Source organism: Xiphophorus maculatus, chromosome 18 (genome assembly GCF_002775205.1).
Source record: "Xiphophorus maculatus strain JP 163 A chromosome 18, X_maculatus-5.0-male, whole genome shotgun sequence".
NCBI classification, from domain to species: Eukaryota; Metazoa; Chordata; class Actinopteri; order Cyprinodontiformes; family Poeciliidae; genus Xiphophorus; species Xiphophorus maculatus.
In genome coordinates this window covers 32,150,320-32,167,502 of record NC_036460.1, presented here as the reverse complement: position 1 = coordinate 32,167,502, position 17,183 = coordinate 32,150,320, and the positions used below count along the sequence as shown (strand labels likewise).

General features: G+C 37.0%; 2 protein-coding genes across 5 annotated transcripts; one reads left to right on the top strand and one right to left on the bottom strand.

Annotated features, from left to right (window-relative positions):
• The first annotated feature begins 6,210 nt into the window (after nt 1–6,210).
• Nucleotides 6,211–11,695, top strand: lyrm9 (LYR motif containing 9). Of its 2 annotated transcripts, none has more exons than XM_005807735.3 (4): nt 6,211–6,306; nt 7,908–8,057; nt 10,607–10,699; nt 10,778–11,695. In XM_005807735.3, the coding sequence occupies exons 2-4, from the start codon at nt 7,932–7,934 to the stop codon at nt 10,793–10,795; spliced, it is 237 nt and encodes a 78-aa protein (XP_005807792.1). In that variant the 5' UTR covers nt 6,211–6,306; nt 7,908–7,931; the 3' UTR covers nt 10,796–11,695. The 2 variants fall into 2 exon arrangements, with proteins under 2 accessions (XP_005807792.1, XP_023207672.1); XM_023351904.1 differs by lacking the exon at nt 6,211–6,306 and adding an exon at nt 8,508–8,614 and having other exon boundaries at nt 7,976–8,057.
• An 88-nt stretch (nt 11,696–11,783) lies between these two features.
• On the bottom strand, nt 11,784–16,284 carry ift20 (intraflagellar transport 20). Of its 3 annotated transcripts, none has more exons than XM_023351903.1 (5): nt 16,199–16,284; nt 15,427–15,564; nt 15,211–15,296; nt 13,450–13,553; nt 11,784–12,516 (listed from the first exon to the last, which is right to left on the bottom strand). In XM_023351903.1, exons 2-5 carry the CDS (start codon nt 15,551–15,553, stop codon nt 12,414–12,416), a joined length of 420 nt encoding a protein of 139 aa, XP_023207671.1. In that variant the 5' UTR covers nt 15,554–15,564; nt 16,199–16,284; the 3' UTR covers nt 11,784–12,413. The 3 variants fall into 3 exon arrangements, with proteins under 3 accessions (XP_023207671.1, XP_005807790.1, XP_005807791.1); XM_005807733.2 differs by having other exon boundaries at nt 16,172–16,278; XM_005807734.3 differs by having other exon boundaries at nt 11,784–12,495; nt 16,172–16,278.
• Between the last annotated feature and the right edge of the window lie 899 nt (nt 16,285–17,183).

Sequence of the window (17,183 nt, the reverse complement as noted above, 5' to 3'; positions counted from 1 at the left end):
CTCATAAAGTGAAAGGTGAAAAGTCCTCCACATGAAGATTCATACTGAAGTGAAAACATACTTAAATTGTTTGAAGGTTTGATCAAACAGGCTAACTCAAGCATGTTTCTGTTTCATTTAATTAAAGACAGGATGTGCAGGCATGGTTATCTGATCCAGTAACTGCAAGGTTTACTTATAGGAGAAATATCTTTCATGGCAATTAAGTGTAAGACCAGACTTCAAAGAAGTCGCTTTGTTCAGTGGACCCCACAGCAGCTCACCTGTCACCTTCACTGTGTCTGTGTAAATTCACTGGGGGAAATAACCCCTCCATCCTCACTGCATTATTGTTCTTTTTCTTCCTCCACTCTCTCATATGTTACTTTGAATGATTGACCCCAGATACTTCAGCCCATTTGCTTATAGTATGTCTTCACTTAGTGGTGTTACTTTTTTACTCGCATCTCTTTCGTTCACACCCGTTTATTTTGAAATTTGTCAAAATGCACCATAATAGCTGTCTCATGTTTATTCTATGCAGTGCTTATTGGAGTCTTGGAGCTGATAACCAAAACTGCCTCTTAAACAGAATTTAAAAAAACAGGTACTGTCTTTAATGTTAATAAAGTTAGGAAATTTGTGTTTGGTTAAATGTTGCTAATGTAGTTAGAAAACTGGTTAATTTCCCTTTTTATGGTGCCATAGTGTTTGGAAACTTGCCTTAGCTGAGCCTTAGCTGATTTAGCCAGTAATTGAGTTTATGTATTTTCGACTGGATGAAGTTTGAAGACATGAGACTTATTGGGAATGTAAAATTTTATTTATGTGACAAACAGGAGATTCATTAATGCATCGAATAACTACACATAGCCACAACAACCTGGTGTCCCATTTGGTTTCACACTACTATGAATTTCACATTTGTTGCACATTTTGTAAACAGGAAAAGAGCAGGAACTCTAACTGTGCAATAATCACCATAGCATGTTCCACCATGGATTCCTTATTAGAGTAACATTCCTTCAGTTTAAGGTTCAATTGCATGTGTTGGCAACAGAAGTACAAACAGAGCTGACTGTGAAGAACAGTTGTATGAAACCAGTTGGTTCTGATTTCCTGGGTAAAAGCATTTCTCAATTGCAAATCCATAGAATGATGCCTTCCATTGCTAAGTGCTGAGGAAGCAGTTTTCTTGTGGCTGTGTTTGATTGGGTTCCCACTTTGTAGCCTCTACAAAGCTCAAACTGTTCAGCTTGAGCTTCAGTTTGAAGATAGTACAAATTCTCCACAAACTGTTTTAAAGCTTCTGTTAATGACGATGATGATTTGTTGCTTACAGCTAATGAAAGCATTTCATTTCTGATTGGATTACGGACCAATAAAAAAAAATCTTAATGCAGAAATGTTTGTCTAATGAAAAATGTGGGTCTAATGCGAAGCCTGAAATTTAAGATGAGAATATCGTATCAGGCCAATCAAATAACTGCTTTAATCCAGAAAAGTTGATTTAATGGAAAGTATGTTTAATATCTGCTTAAAAGATAGAATTAATATGACAAACAAGCCTCATCATTGCTCTGATTTACTGACATGTTCCTGTACTCTATTCTGCTGCTCAACCCACAAATGCATTTTCCTTATAAATGTGGCACCATTTGGGGAAAAACTGTTATATTTGGTATTCCCTCGAAGAATTCTAATTTAAAAAAATCAGCTACGCACAAACAAACTTTCTGTGAATGCTAAACATATATACATTATCTAGTCCTCTATTAACCTTGATTGATTGTAGCTGACACGAACATGTTCCTCCTGCATTGAACAAAATCAAGTGTAAATTGCTTTCCCGCATGCTGATAGTTATGATGTGCTTTTGTAAATTATAATTCCAAAGATTAGTTTTTTTTTTTTTTACCATTGTCAATATTACTCACAAACAATTATCCTTCACTGTTGTTTTTCCCCCTCAACGCTATGACATCCATCCATCCATCCATTTTCTTACACCCTTGTCCCAAAGACAGAAATTATGCTTTCTTTACATGTGTTTGCAAAACCTAGCAAGTAGCTAGCTTTTTCACGTGTTAGTTATTGGGATTTAAACTTTTAAAAGTCAAAGCAAATGCTTTGCTCAGGAGGGTTGGTGGTGCCTATCTCCAGCAAGACATTTTGGGCAAGAGGCGGAGTACACCCTGGACAGGTTGCCAGTCCATTGCAGAATCTTTATATTTAATATTTATTGTTTTGTTGTTATGTGCATATTTTATTTCACTGTATGTTCTGTCCATTCTACACTCTGCAGGGCCACAGAGATACAATATGCTAACAATCATGTTTGGTGCTGTCCAATCCATCATGTTTAATATGAAATGTAATGAAATACATTTTAGACATCAAGTCTGCATACCTAGTAGGATATTAAACACACATTGACAGACCAAAGAAAATGTATGTAACTGGGAGAGTGTTTTACATTTGCATTTATTTACATTTAAGGAAAGTTTGAAACTGTTGTCTACTGAATTCAACAAAATTCAACTGGTATTTTTGAATTTTCATTTGTGGAAAAAAACCAGAAAGCAACAATGCTTTCTGAGTTTTAAGAAACAGAGAAAAAGTATGACATACTGTAAGTTTCTAATACTGCCTGGAAAACAAGGGTGAAACACGTTGTTGGTTGTAATCTATATTAAGTCCACTAGATGTCACTATAACCTATAAAAGACTTGACCTTTAACTCACATTACTAAAACTTGAACATCAAAGGTACAGTAGATTTGTAAACTGAAAATTATTTAAATAAACAATCAGCTGACAAATCCATTGCGTTTATGCCTTATTTTATAATGTGTCAGAAATAAGTAACTCAAAAAGTTATCATTCCTAGATCTCTAAAACTGCATGAACTTTATTTCCACAATGTTTACTAACCTATCAGACTTTACAATTAAAATAGAAATTAGGAAGTCATTTTATACAGTGATAGTTTTACAGCAACAATATTCCCCCTTTAAACTATCTTGTTTTTACTTTTGGATTTCATATCATCAAAGAAATCTGAACATCAAAATTACATTTTGAAATAATTAAATTCTTGAAGTGCTTGACAATCCTCTCCAGTCTATGGTTATCCCTGTTGCTGGTTTGTCTTTTGCCTGCAGCGTTTCCCATCATCATTTAGTCTCCTGACCCAAACTGAGAGACCATTTACAAGCTCAGGAAACCTTTGCAGGGGGTTTTATGTTAATTAGCTGATTAGGGTGTGACACCAAGGGTTTGCGGTGTGTGGTGCTCAAACATTTTCACCATTCCAATTTTCTGAGACTTTTTTTCCTGAGAATTTGTGTTTTCATAATCTGTGAGCCCCAATTGTCAAAATTACAAGAAATTAAGTCTTAAAATATTTCAGTATATATGAAATGGATCTAAATACGTTTCATGTTCTGAAATGGGTGACAAGAAATATTGCACTGTTTCAGGATATCAAGATTTTCCCACCTGTACTTGAGGAACTTCTTTTTAAAATCTACTTCAAAAAGTTATGGTCCTTTTTCATACTCTTAGTTGAGTAATATTATTTTAAAGTTATGCTATTCTTACATGAGTCCATTCTTCAGCTAGTCCAGCCACTTCTACATTCACGTTTAGTAGCTTAAAATACTACTAAAAAGTTCATTCATTTCTGTAGCACAATTCAATAAGTGAAACTCATTCAACAGATTAATTCCACACAGCCTGATGATTCTATAGGCTTTCTTTCTTTTATGATGATTTTCTGCTAACAACAAATGTAAACTACGATTAGAATATTACATCAAAACAATGAAAAAATTTCAAAAGGGAAATGTGGGCTTAGTAAGAATATATTTAATACCTACTTAAATGTTACAATTTTCAAAAAGTACTTTAACTTGACAAGCGAGTCTCTTCGGAATATATTCTTATAACTTCAGAGCTGAGGAAAAATGTACTATCAGGACAGGAGAAGTTTTACTTTTTCCTTTTACTTTAGCATTCCTTCTCTTATTTGAGTAAAATTACATCTTGGGAAGTGCTGAATGATTTTCTTATGGGTAGTGATCATTTTCCGATTATAATATCAGTTGGTTTTGAAGTAGTTAAAGAAGAGAAAGTACTGATTTCAAGATGGAGACTAAGTAGGGCTAATTGGGAATTATTTCAATATTTAGTTAATAATCAGTATGATAAACTAGATGAAAATTTGTTTTCTGATGTGGAGTTATGTAACTCAAAGACTGTCTATTATTGTAAATGCAGCTGAAACTTCAATTTTTAAAACAGGGGGAAGAGGAAATAAAAAATCTATTCCATGGTGGAATGAGCAATGTAGTATTGCTATAAGGGGAAGAAATAAAGCTTTTTAATGGGTAAGGAGATGCCATACTTTTGAGGCATTAATTCAATATAAGAAAGCACAAGCTATAGTTAGGAAGACTATTAAAGCAACTAAGAGGACATGTTGAAGACAGTATTGTAATTCTATTGGAAGAGAAACCAAGTTATCTGAGGTATGGAGAGTTACTAAGAAAATTAATGGTGTTAAGAAAAACTTGTCCTTACCTGTTCTAGAATTTAACTGGAAAATAGCTGTTAGTAATAAAGAAAAGGCAGAGTTATTAGCAGAAACGTTAATTAAAGTACATAGTTCAGAAAATTTATCTGAAGATATAAAGAGTTATAAAGAGAAGATTTTAGCTGAAAATCCAGGAGTCACTATTAAGAGAATAGTTTCAAATCAAGATCTAGATATGCCTTTTACTGAAAAAATCTATTTTTAATGCTAAACAGTCAACACCAGGAAAAGATGGAGTTTGTTATATGCTTAAACATTTAAATGATATACTGTATCTCTTACTGTTATTTTAAAACTTTTTAATCTGGTTTGGGAGACGGGGATTATTCCTGCGGCATGGAAACAGTCAGTTATAATTTCTGTGTTGAAGCCAGGTAAAAATGCAACAGACCCTTCAAACTATAGCTCTTACATCTCAATTAGGGAAAATAATGGAGAGAATTGTAACAGATAGACTACCATATTTTCTTGAACGTAAAAATTTATTCTGTCCTTTTCAAAGTGGTTTTCGTGAAGGGAGAAATATGATGGTGTTGTGAACCAGGGTTTTGGTCTTCTTTGTGGGGGTTTTATTTTTTCCTGTCCGTCTGCTGCTTCTCCCTTCATCCACCAGATGGCGTCAGAGGCTGCCGTCTTGGATGGGGCGTGCCCACGCTTCAGCGCACCTGTGTCTCATCATCTCATTATTCCTGGAGCTCAAGAGGAGCAGACTGCCAGTACTCCGTCGCCTGAGTGTTTGCCATGAAAGCAATGAAGCTATGAAGCTTCGAAGCTTCCCAGTCCATTGATTTGCCCAAAAGTTCATTACTCGCTGGTTCATTCATTTCTCACTAGTGACATTTGCTGTTGAAACTGTGACAGCCTTGTCACTCAGATAGACATACTTAAAAAAATTAGTAAATGCAATATTGTCACAAAGTTTTTGTCAAACACATGTTTAGTAACAGGAGAGTCAATTAAATCCTATTTAACTAATCTTTTTTTAGTTATTAAAATTATTTGTAGCCAATGTTGACTGTCGGTGGCTGTTTTCTTTTGTCATCGACTGATTTGACAATAGACATTTGTTTTAGTGTATTCGGAGTGCAGTGCTCTTTGGGGCAGACAGTATTCTTTGAGTTTTGATTTGCCTCCTGAAAAACTAAAATTCTTCAAAAATTCTCTTTTTCTTGAATTTCTATTGGCTCTCTGATCTGATCCCTTATATTTTTACTTATCAGGCCATAATTTTACTCTTTCAACAACTTTAGTCTGTTTCTGCTGTGCAAGACTGATATATCTTTCCAGAACAAAGAAATAGTGGAAATTTCAAGAAGGTGAGAATTTTGGAGGTGAACGGGTTAATTATTTTAAATTTTTGGGAACCCACCACAGCACATCCCCAAAATAGGATTTTCTATGATAAATCTTTTAGGAAATAAATCAAATTCTGTTAGAAATCAATTAATTAGATTTTTAAAAAACACTGGGTTATTTAATCGTATTTAAAATGTGTATGTATGTGTGTGTATGTATGTGAATTTGCATATTCGTGCATACCATTGAGGTGTGTATTATTACATTTCCTCTGAGATCATTGATGACCACACTCCAGTCTGGTAGGTGGCGGTAAATGCACCTTAAGTTGGTTGCCATCCGCCAATAAAAAACAAAAGAAGAAGAAGAAGCAGTACTTTCCGAGAGATAATGAAGAATCTGGATATCTACTGACTGCAGCCGTCCAGAACACAGTAAGCTCGGTTCTGTTCGTGGTCAGAATGTAATTGTAAAGAGTAAACTTAGCTGTTCTGTGTACAGACTGCTCCCTGCACTATACCAGCATATTTAAATGCTTTCAACATGCAAAAATGTAGAATGCAGAACAGATAGTAGACGGAGTGAAGTTAGGCCAGAACAGTTTTGTTTTCTGATCAAAGGTCTCAGAAGATGTGAATATTTCAGCCCAGCTGTCTGGTACCGCGACCTGATGGTTAGAATCTGGTGACCATTGTCACCTTCTGTCACCAGATTAAATTACAGACAGAATTTAACCCTGTCTGTAAATTCCAGACGGGATTAGAACTAACAGTTTGGGAAATATGTGTAACCGTGTAAACGAGGTATTGTTTTTGCAGCCAAGAGTAGCTGATCAGCTACTCCTGGTTCAAATAGTTCAAACAGCATCTGAAGTATTTGCACTCATCCGGGAGGAGTTGAAAAGACTTCATGGACGCATGAAGGCCAGAGAAATAGAAGGATGAAGTTCAAGGCATCTCTTCCATCAATCTTAATAGGCAAGAATAATATCTCCAGCTCCAACATTTGTTTCTATCTTGCTAAGCATATGGCCTGACAGAGAGCTAAAGAGGAGCAGCAAAAACAAATGAGGTAGATTAGCAGAACTGCTAACCACTTATGATGTCATCCAGGACACGTTACTGTGGAAAATTAACTCTGTTGCCTGGATACTTAGCCGTTAGCATGTGTTGACAGTTATAAGACTGTCATCACAGTTAAGCACTTTATATTGCATTGTTGCTGAAAATGTGCTATATAAATAAAATTACCTTTACCTTTAGTGTCATATAGCAACAATCTTCAGTCAGAGGCTTCTTATGATTCAGTGCAAGACTGACTGCTACCAGAGAACCTTCCTGCCCACAGCATCTCTCTATATATATTATTTTTTGAATTTAATAGAATCTGAAAAATTATTTTAGATTATACTTTTATAACATATAATTATATAACAATATTATTAACATGTTCAGCTGTGTTAGGTGTGATGTGATAAATCATTGCTTTTCTGTTCTGTAATAAAGACAGAACATGCCATATGTTATTGTTGAACAATAACATAACAATGAAATATTGATTACATTTTAATCAGTTCTTTTTACAGAATAGTTTTCTAGTCTTCCTTGAGTAATTACTTGGACAATTACTTTTTATTTTCATAAAAGTTGAACAAGTTGTGCTACTCTTACTTGAGTACAATTTTTGATACTCTACCAGCCTTTTTCCTACTTATCGAACATTACTTTAGAAAAGAGAAAAACTTTTTCCTCTCATCTAAACTGTGAACCCCCCCAGTTTGACAGTGAAACTGGGGTGTTTGGGAACATTAGGTTTGAGCATTCTTTTGAAAGACAAAAAAATCCAAACATAGATTTAAATATCAGATCTTGGTTGATGATTACAGTTCTTATTTGATCTACAGAAGCTAAACAAAGATTAAACACATTTCTTTAACTGTTGATGGTTACATGTTATTTTTCTCTTTGCTCAGAATAATTAACATGTTTTCATCACCCTGATACAAATTAATGAGTAATGTTCACCTTACCTGCAGCACTCTCCTGTTAAGGCAGAAGAAATGGCACCTTTAGCTGGGACAGAGCTGATCCACACACCCGTGCAGCTCTATCGACACCTGCTGCGATGCTGCAGGCAGTTACCATCAGCAGCCATGCAGCAGCATTACCGGCACGCCATACGACAGGTAAGCCTTTCACGTGTTCTGATTGGCTGGAGGATCATGTTGTCTTAAGCAAGTCGTCCCGTTGATAAAGCATCACTGCAATTTTATGGTTGATGTTGTCATCAACCATAAAATTGCAGAAGTTGAAATTATGAAAATAAATTAACTCAATAGAAACACGCAAATAAAAAAAACAACTCTTTTTTTAATAAAAACTTTTTGTGCTGGAATGGGGTGGTTTTTTGCACCGTATCAAATGGATATATTTTTCAAAACTGCAATGGAAACCCTTTTTTTTGCATCAGATAAGACACATGATCAACAGTCTGATGTAGGATAGGGTCCCAATAAGAGGCTTGTCGCTCAAACGCCTGAATGAGACGCTGACGTCTCCTTTGATGGCTGATTATTATAAATATATCTGATGTACAGTGGGGAGAGCAAATATTTGAAACACTCCCACTTTTGCAGGTTACACAGTGGGAGACAGAATCCATCCCATCCATCTTCTGCACACCCTTGTCCCTGGGTACAGGTTGGGAGGGGTGCTGGTGCCTATCTCCAGCGAGACATTTCAGGCAAGAGGCGGGGTACACCCTGGACAGGTCGCCAGTCTGTTGCAGGGCAACACAGAGACAGGACAAACAACCATACACACACACACTCACACCTAAGGAGAATTTAGAGACCAATTAACCTGACAGTCATGTTTTTGGACTGTGGAAAACATGTTCACAGGGAGAACCCACACATGCACAGAGAGAATATGCAAACGCCATGCAGAAAGACCCTGGGTCGGGAATCGAACCCAGGATCTTCTTGCTGCAAGGCAGCAGTGCTACCAACTGTGCCACTGTGCAGCCTGTGATAGAATCTAAAACAATAATTAAGAAGCCCTCCTGTTTTCCACTTATTACCTGTATTAACAGTGCACCTGACTGTACACTCAATCAAACAAACTCCACAATGGTCAAAACCAGAGAACTGTGAAAAGACATCAGGGATGAAGCAGTAGACCTGCACAAGGCTGGGATGGGCTACTGGAAAACAGGCAAACAGCTCGATGAGAAGGCAACAACTATTGGTGCAATTCTAAGAAAATGGAAGAAGTTCAAGATGGCTGTTATTCTCCCTCAGTCTGGGCCTCCATGTAATTCCTTGTGGGGAATCAATGATCACGAGGAAAGTGAGAGATCAGCACAAAATACACAGCAAGACCTGGTTAAAGATCTGAAGAAAAATGGGACCATAGCCTTATCAGTTACTATAGTAATACACTACACAGCCATAGATTACACAAGCCAGCTTATGTGCAACCCCATCTGAAGTTTACCAACGACCATCTGGATGATCCAGAGGAAACATGGGAGAAGGTCTGAAGAGACAAAAGTAGAGCTTTCTAGCCTAAACACCACCCCTCGTGTTTGAAGGAAGGAGGAGCATGAGTACAACGCCAAAACCACCATCCCAACCATGAAATATGGAAGTGGAAACATCATTCTTTGGGGATATTTTTCTGCAAAGGGTACAGGATGACTGCACCGTGTTGAGGGGATGATGGATGGGGCTGTGTATCAGGAGGTCTTAGCCAACAACCTCCTTCCCTCAGTAAAGGTGTTGAAGATGGGTCGTGGCTGAGTCTTCCAGCATGAGAACAACCTGAAGCACATAGCCAGGATAACCAAGGAGTGGCTCCAGAAGAAGCCTTTCAAGGTCTTGGGGTGGCCTAGCCAGTCTCCAGACCTGAACCCTGGAGACTGGCTATAGAAAATCTGTTTAGAGAACTGAAGGCCACTGTTGCCCAGCAACAGCCTTGAAACCTGAAAGATGTGGAGAAGATCTGTATGGAGGTGTGGTCCAAAATCCCTGCTGCAGTGTGTGTAAACCTCATCAAGAACTACAGAAAACGTCTGATATTTGTAATTACAAACAAAGGTTTCTGTACCAAATATTGTTTGATTTTTATTTAGATGTATCAAATACTTATGTCATGCAATAAAATGCAAATTAATTACTTAAATCATAAAATATGATTTTCTGGATTTTTGTTTTAGATTCCATCACTCACAGTTGAACAGTACCTATGATAAAATGATACTTTAACATGCTTTGCAAGTGGGAGAACTTGCAAAACTGACAAAGTATCAAATACTAGTTTTCTCCACTGTAACTGTTTACATCCATCCCTGCCATGTTTTTAATGATGTAATACACGAACAAGCTTATTCACGTGTGATTTGTATTTCATTTTTTATTTAATGGAAACACCACAATTGCACAATTGTCAACATTACCACAGTATAGACAAAGATTTTTGTATATGTGTAATGGAAACGCAGTTAATGAGATGCTCCATATTATTCATTGATACTAACCAATTTGCTCACCTTAGTTTAAGAACTTTAAGCTACCCTCTCAAGCAGCAATGCTTTATGTTAAAAATCAACATTTATTGTCTACATAAAACCAAGAATTTGGGCATTAAATCTTTCTCTAGATTTGTAAACACAGTTTGTCTTTCAGTGGATTTAAAACCAACACAAATCTGATCTTCTGCTGCTTCTCACTAGGGCTACAACAGCCACTCAGACGAAGACGACCCAGAGAGGATACAGATGATCATCCAGAGGGCCGTCAAGGATGCAGAATGGATTTTAGATAAAGTGAGAGTGGCAGGGTAAACATTTAGTTTTTATTACATGCATGGTCATCATTTTTAATTCATATTTATTTATTTACAGTATACCAAGAAGAAGTAGCCTCCATCAGCCACAAGGACATCATGTGCTGTAAATATTGTTTTGTTTCCAATAAATTATTTCAATGCAAGAAGTTTACTGTTCATTATTTCAAATCTGAATGCTGCTGTGTGGATTTTGGTGATCCAGGTCTTCTAGTTTCAACATGAATAATTTTCATCTCAGACACATGTAACATGACAACCAGAAACTTCAGTGGACTGAATGTGACTGCCAATACAAAACAGCACAATTGTACAGTGGAAGGTGAGCTTTGCTGGTTGCCAGGTGACTAGTGAAAGCAGTCAGATGCACCAGATTAAAGGAGTCCCAGATATACCACATTGCACATTTTAAGAATGTTGTATAATTTTCCTAACACTTTGTTATACTCTATCCAATACTATCTCACTATAGTGCATTAAAGTTTGTAGTTGTAACATGATGCAAAATGGTGGAGATGTGTATGCAAGGCACCGTACATGACATTTAAAACTGGTGTTGCTATAGAAACACAGCAGAAATAAACAGACTTCTTCCCTTCTAATTGAATTCAATTTTACCAATTCACAAGAAATTTCAAAGCACTTTACAGAAGAAACTATAATTTATACACAAACATATGGTCAATCCAGTCATAGACAGACCCGGTCACATACAGTCCAATTCCATCCTAGTTTTTACACAAAACATTCCAAGCTTAGTTTATTATTCAAACTGGTGAAGTTTTCCATCTAAGGAAGCATCATGCTTCATGATGCTGACTGCAGCATTTACTCCTGGACACGCTTGTAGCGACAGTGGATGGGAAAACTCCTGTAACAGGAAGAAACCTTCAGCAGAACCAGAGCAGCCATCTACAAAAACCGACTGGGGCTTTGACAAGACAAAGCATGCACACAATTACAGAAAAACTGATCCAGGAGTGCCTTCAATGACACTACCATTGCTACCTGTACAGTGTGAAAACGCCACCTGGTTTATATAAAAAACTACATGGTCAAGTGTAGAAGTTTCAAAATGCTTTATTTAAGCCATTCTGAATATGATATGGAATGGATATTAAACATTACCAACTCATCTGCAACATTTTAGCAGAAAACAGCATTTCAAGTAAAACTGTCGGGATGGTTGATGAAGATTGCAACTATGACACAAACATGACTGGCTGTTTCACCAGAATGATGGAATGAATCCTGATCTGCTTGTATTGAATCCAACTCATTTACAAATGCATGCAAATACAACACAGTCAATAGAAAAGGTAATAAAACTAGATATACATAGCAATCTTTCAGTATAAATAATTGTCATTATAAATATTTTTTTGCATATAAATAGATCCATCTCCCTTAAAGTGATCGTGGACGCCGATCCAGTTGGTGTGAACTGAATGTTCCGAAGGTATTCCAGCACTCCGCTTCTGGAAATCCCTGGGTTGCTGCAGCTGTTTCAGTCAGCAGCTGTCTGTCTCACACACAACCATATCTGAGATAAGTGGTGTTAACAGGTGATGTGTGTGTGCGTTTCTTTTCAAAGCTGGAGTTTATTGGCAGCTTCAGAAAAGAGGTTGCAGCAGCAGGAACTGGACTGGTACAGGCACTCTGGAAACAGGCTGCTGTGTTGCTGAATCATGTCATCACTTCTGCAGAATAAACTGGTCAATGAACTCGTTCTGCTCGGATTCTACTTTGGACAGGGCTTCATACTCAATACGGTACCTGAAACAAAAACATGACTCACTCACAAAAAAAACAAAACAGACTGAAGTCAAACAGCATCAGCCTGTGGAACTGGGTTTAGTCAATGCTATTTCTCATAATACTTTATATTTGCTTTCTTGTCTCATAAATGCTTAGATTATTAAACTAATATACTAGTATAATCTAATAATGTTAGATAAAAATAACCTAATTCAATGTAGGAAGCAGTTTTATATGATCATATTTGTTAAATATTTGTAAGAATACTAGCTCCAATATTCCTTGCCACACACAACCCTGATTACAGCTTTACTTGTAGAAACATAAAATCTCCTAAAGAAGCTTATAAATCTTAAGAGAGTTAGACTCTAGCAGTCTAACTGTCTTAGAGTATCCACAAATGTAGAAAACGTGGAACGTGGAACCGGAGCCTTTGGAGAAAGGGTTGGTTAACCAAGATTACTTTAGAAAGATATCAGAAACTCATCCAAGAGCTTACAAAAGAACGCAGAGCTATATCTAAAGAAGCACAGCACTCACTGGCCTCAGTTCAAGTCAGAGTTCATAATTCAACAGCATGAAGTAGACCAGACAAACCTGCCCTTTATGGGAGACTTTGAGGACCAAAACCAAACAAAACATGAAGATCCAGCTCACATTTCCAAAAGATATCCACTATTGGAGTTCGGGGGAAATTACTTTTTCACACAGGCGAAGCTTTTTTCCACTGATGTATTAAAGCATCCTTCAAAATCTGTATTTTCTATTTACTCTTTACACCTTTGCTTGATATTAAAAGTTGTTTAATTCCTGTGTAACAAGAAAGCAAAACCAGAATAACTTTTTTAAAAACAAACCCTTTTCCACAACAGTGTGTGATGATCAGCTCAAAACCGTCCTTAGGACTGAGAAACCGTGTTTAACTTTCTCTTCGAACATTGTCTTGAAACTCACATCACTTCTTCCTCTTACCTCTCCAGCTGCATTTTCTTTTCCGCTATTAGAGCCTGAAGCTGCTGCTGCTGCGCCTCTCGTTGCTTTGCCACAGACTTCAGCAGGTTTCTGGCTCCAATTGCCTGACGAATAGAAAATTAGGATAGAAAAAATATATTTTATTTAGATTGTCATCATCAAATCGAAACATTTAGTCAATTATACTTGATATGGTTTCTTACTCATTACTTACTTACTGTACTTATTCCCCCCTTTTGAAATATTTCACAGTTTGTCTCATTAAAACCATTTCTGAGTTTTGTATGGTTGGGTGAAGCCATTTATTGTCAAACAGTGTTTACTCTTTTTAAATCATAATGACAATAGAAACTACTTGTGTGTATGTTCTGAGGCCAAAATCACCAGGGTAAGTAAACTTTTGTGGGCTGATGAGATGAGAGTGACTCTTGACGGGCTAGATGGATGGGCCTGTGGCTGGATCAGGAAAGGGCACAGAGCTATACTTCACATCAGATGCCAGCAAGGTGGAGGCAGGGTACTAGTTTGGGCTGACATTTTTAAAGATGAGCTAGTTGGACCTTTACTGGTTGGAGATAAGACTCAAAATCTACTCCCAAACTTCTGCCAGTTTTTAGAAGACACTTTCTTCAAGCAGTGATATGAAAAAGTCTGCATCTTTCAAGAAGTCTATGATTTTTATGCAGGACAATGCTCCATCGAGCATCAGAGTACTCCACTATGTGGCTAACCAGTAAAGGCCTTAATGATGAAAGAATAATGCAGTGGCCCCCTTCCTCATCAGACCTAAACCCCAATGAGAACTTGTGGGCCCTTCTTAAACGGGAGATTTAGATGAAGGAAAACAGTTCACATCTCTGACTAGTGTCTGGGAGGCTGTGATCATCAACAGATCAAGAAACTGACAGACTTCATGAATGTTATTGAAAAGAAGGGTGGCTATATTGGTCACTGATTTGTTTTTTAAAAGTCAGAAATGTTTATTTGTCAATTTTGAGTTGTCTGTTTATTATTCTCACTATAGCCGATGATAATAAACAAGTGAGATGGGAAAGTTTTCAGTTTTATTTCGGTTGCAAATAATTCTGTACACTAATAGTCTATGTATGCACAATAATTGTGCACACATAGATGTGTTCCTAAAAAGCCAAAACCTCACTTTTATTTTCTTAAATATTCAGGTTTGAGAGTTTATTAACATTTTGGATTGACTGAGAGTACTATAGTTGTTCAACAATAAAATGAATCCTCAAAACTACAACTTGAGTAATATTTGTGCACACAGTGTATGTACCCTGAAGGATTTCTTTGGCCAATTTTTTTAGAGAATATGAAAGATAAAAACTATTTTCTCTCAGGGTTAGTGGTTGAGTGAAGCTATTTATTGTCAAACATCTGTGTTTACTCTTTTTAAATTACAATGACAACAGAAACTACCCAAATGGCACTAATCAAAAGTAGAGGTGTGCCGATAAATCGGCCACCGATCATAATCGGCCGATTTCCGTGAAAAAGTGTATGATCGGTGATCGCCGATCACTGTCTTCTGTTGCCAATCACCAAAACCGATCACATTTATCTCACTTCGCAGCCTGCCTGTGCTGCATCTTCTCTTTCCTTCATACTGCGCAAGCGCACGGCAACAAATCCTGTCGTGTGGAACTACACGCTCTGAGAGTGAATGGGGACGTTTGCGTGTTGCAGTGGAAAATTACCTTGGGGTGAAGCACGTCAAAATGCATCTTTCTATGTCTGCCTCACCCTCATTTTTTCCGTTTCTGCTTCTTTTGCCAGTTCATCGACCATCTCGATTAGACCACCGACAATCTTCTGAAACTGTCCGATTTCTGCACAGACACATGTTTGGACACCCCATTATGTAGTTACTACAAACATAATGTTTGGACACATAATGGGGTGCATGAATGAAATCAACACAGACTTAAAATCTGAGGGAAAAAAGGATGGCATGCTTACTGTCCACAAACTCTTTGCACTCCTCCTTTAACTCTGAAGTCTTCTGGCTGACATCAGGCTCAAGGACCCGCAGCTTGTTGAGCTCATCAAAATAGAAGCCCGCCTCGGCTAAGGGGTCCTTTGCCATTGCTGCAGGACCTGCCACACGACACAACCAGAATGAGGAGTGAAAAAAAGAAACACACTGTTTGAATAGAGAACAAACAGAAATGGCATTGCTATTGCTTTTTAGCCTTTGCATCGTTTAAGATGGGGTCTTGTGTAGTAACTACATCCTGAACTGGCTACCGGAGAAATTGAAACCGCACTGCTTTGTATAAACTATCTTTGTGGATTAACATGATTAATTTTCAAACACAAATTAAACATTTCTCCCAGCTGAGGTGGTTCACAACTGTCCCGGCCAGGGAATGCCCCATTTGCATGAATGACTCTCCTAATAATGTTTCACTCATTTCAGATTGCATTCCTGTGCCTCCCTTCGCTTAAACTGATACAGAAATATTTTCATATTTAGAACCAACTGCTTCCAATCAAGCCTTCAATTCTCCTTTCCCTCTTTGCTAGAACTTCTTAGCTAGTTCGCTAGCTAGCTACATTAAGCTAACCGTGTCCAGTTGGGACAGAACTCGGAGCAAAATACCTTTCTTATTAAAACATATTTGAGTTCATTCGGTAGTTCAACTAAATTAGACTCTACCAACCATCACAGTGGATGTAATTCTACGTATTTAACTGTTTGTACCTTTATTGCTGCGGGCGACTGGTTTACCTATGTTGTGATGTGGCAGGACAACTAGTCCAGCAGATAAGCTCCTCCTCCTGCCGCTGCCTAGGAAACCAAACACTTGGCAGTAGTGAAAGCCAATAATAACTAGCTGAAGCTAGGACACTAAAGTCCCACCCCTTCTCATTATGGCTGCAGCTAGAGCCTTCTCGGTGAAATGGGCAGAAGTAAAGGTACTTCCTGTTACTTCACAAAGTTAACGACGATAAAGGAAATGGATAACTAATTAGGCTGCTGTTCTGAAATACAGATAGTCACATTCTGGCAGCTGTGTTACCACCCCATTTCTCATGTTTTGTTCAGGTATAAATACATCTACTTGCATATTTCTGATAAGAAGTCTAGCTTCCAAACCAAACACAGCTGGGGCATAAGAAATTATTCTTGATTATTTTGGTGGAGATTTTCATAAAAGTTGTTCCTTTACACCGTCAACACCTGTTGGTTCAGTTTATTAGTTTTATTCATTTTATTAGTTTATTTATTAGTTTATTGAGCTTTCACTGTTCTCCAAAGCACCAAATTCCTCCAGACATAAACATATTTCACATATTGTTTCAGCTACACAGTAAATGGTTTATTATTATGATTATGATGATGTTATATATTATATATTATATGATTATAATATATAACATAGATTATAATATATATAATATATAACATATATAATATATATATATATATATAATATATAATATATATATATATATAATATTATATATAATATAATATTATATTCTTATAATAATTTATTTGGATTCATGGACATGTAAGTACACCATAAAGATATTGAATAGTTAGCTAAATGACCACTGAGAGCCAACACAAAACAGAAAACTCTCATTTTGCAAAGCAGAAGTCAAGAACCTGAGCAGGGAACGTAGAATATGTGAATAATGGAACATTATTAAAGCACAGTGTCAATTTCCACAGAATTTCCACAGTTTTCTTTGGAAACGTCCTGCTG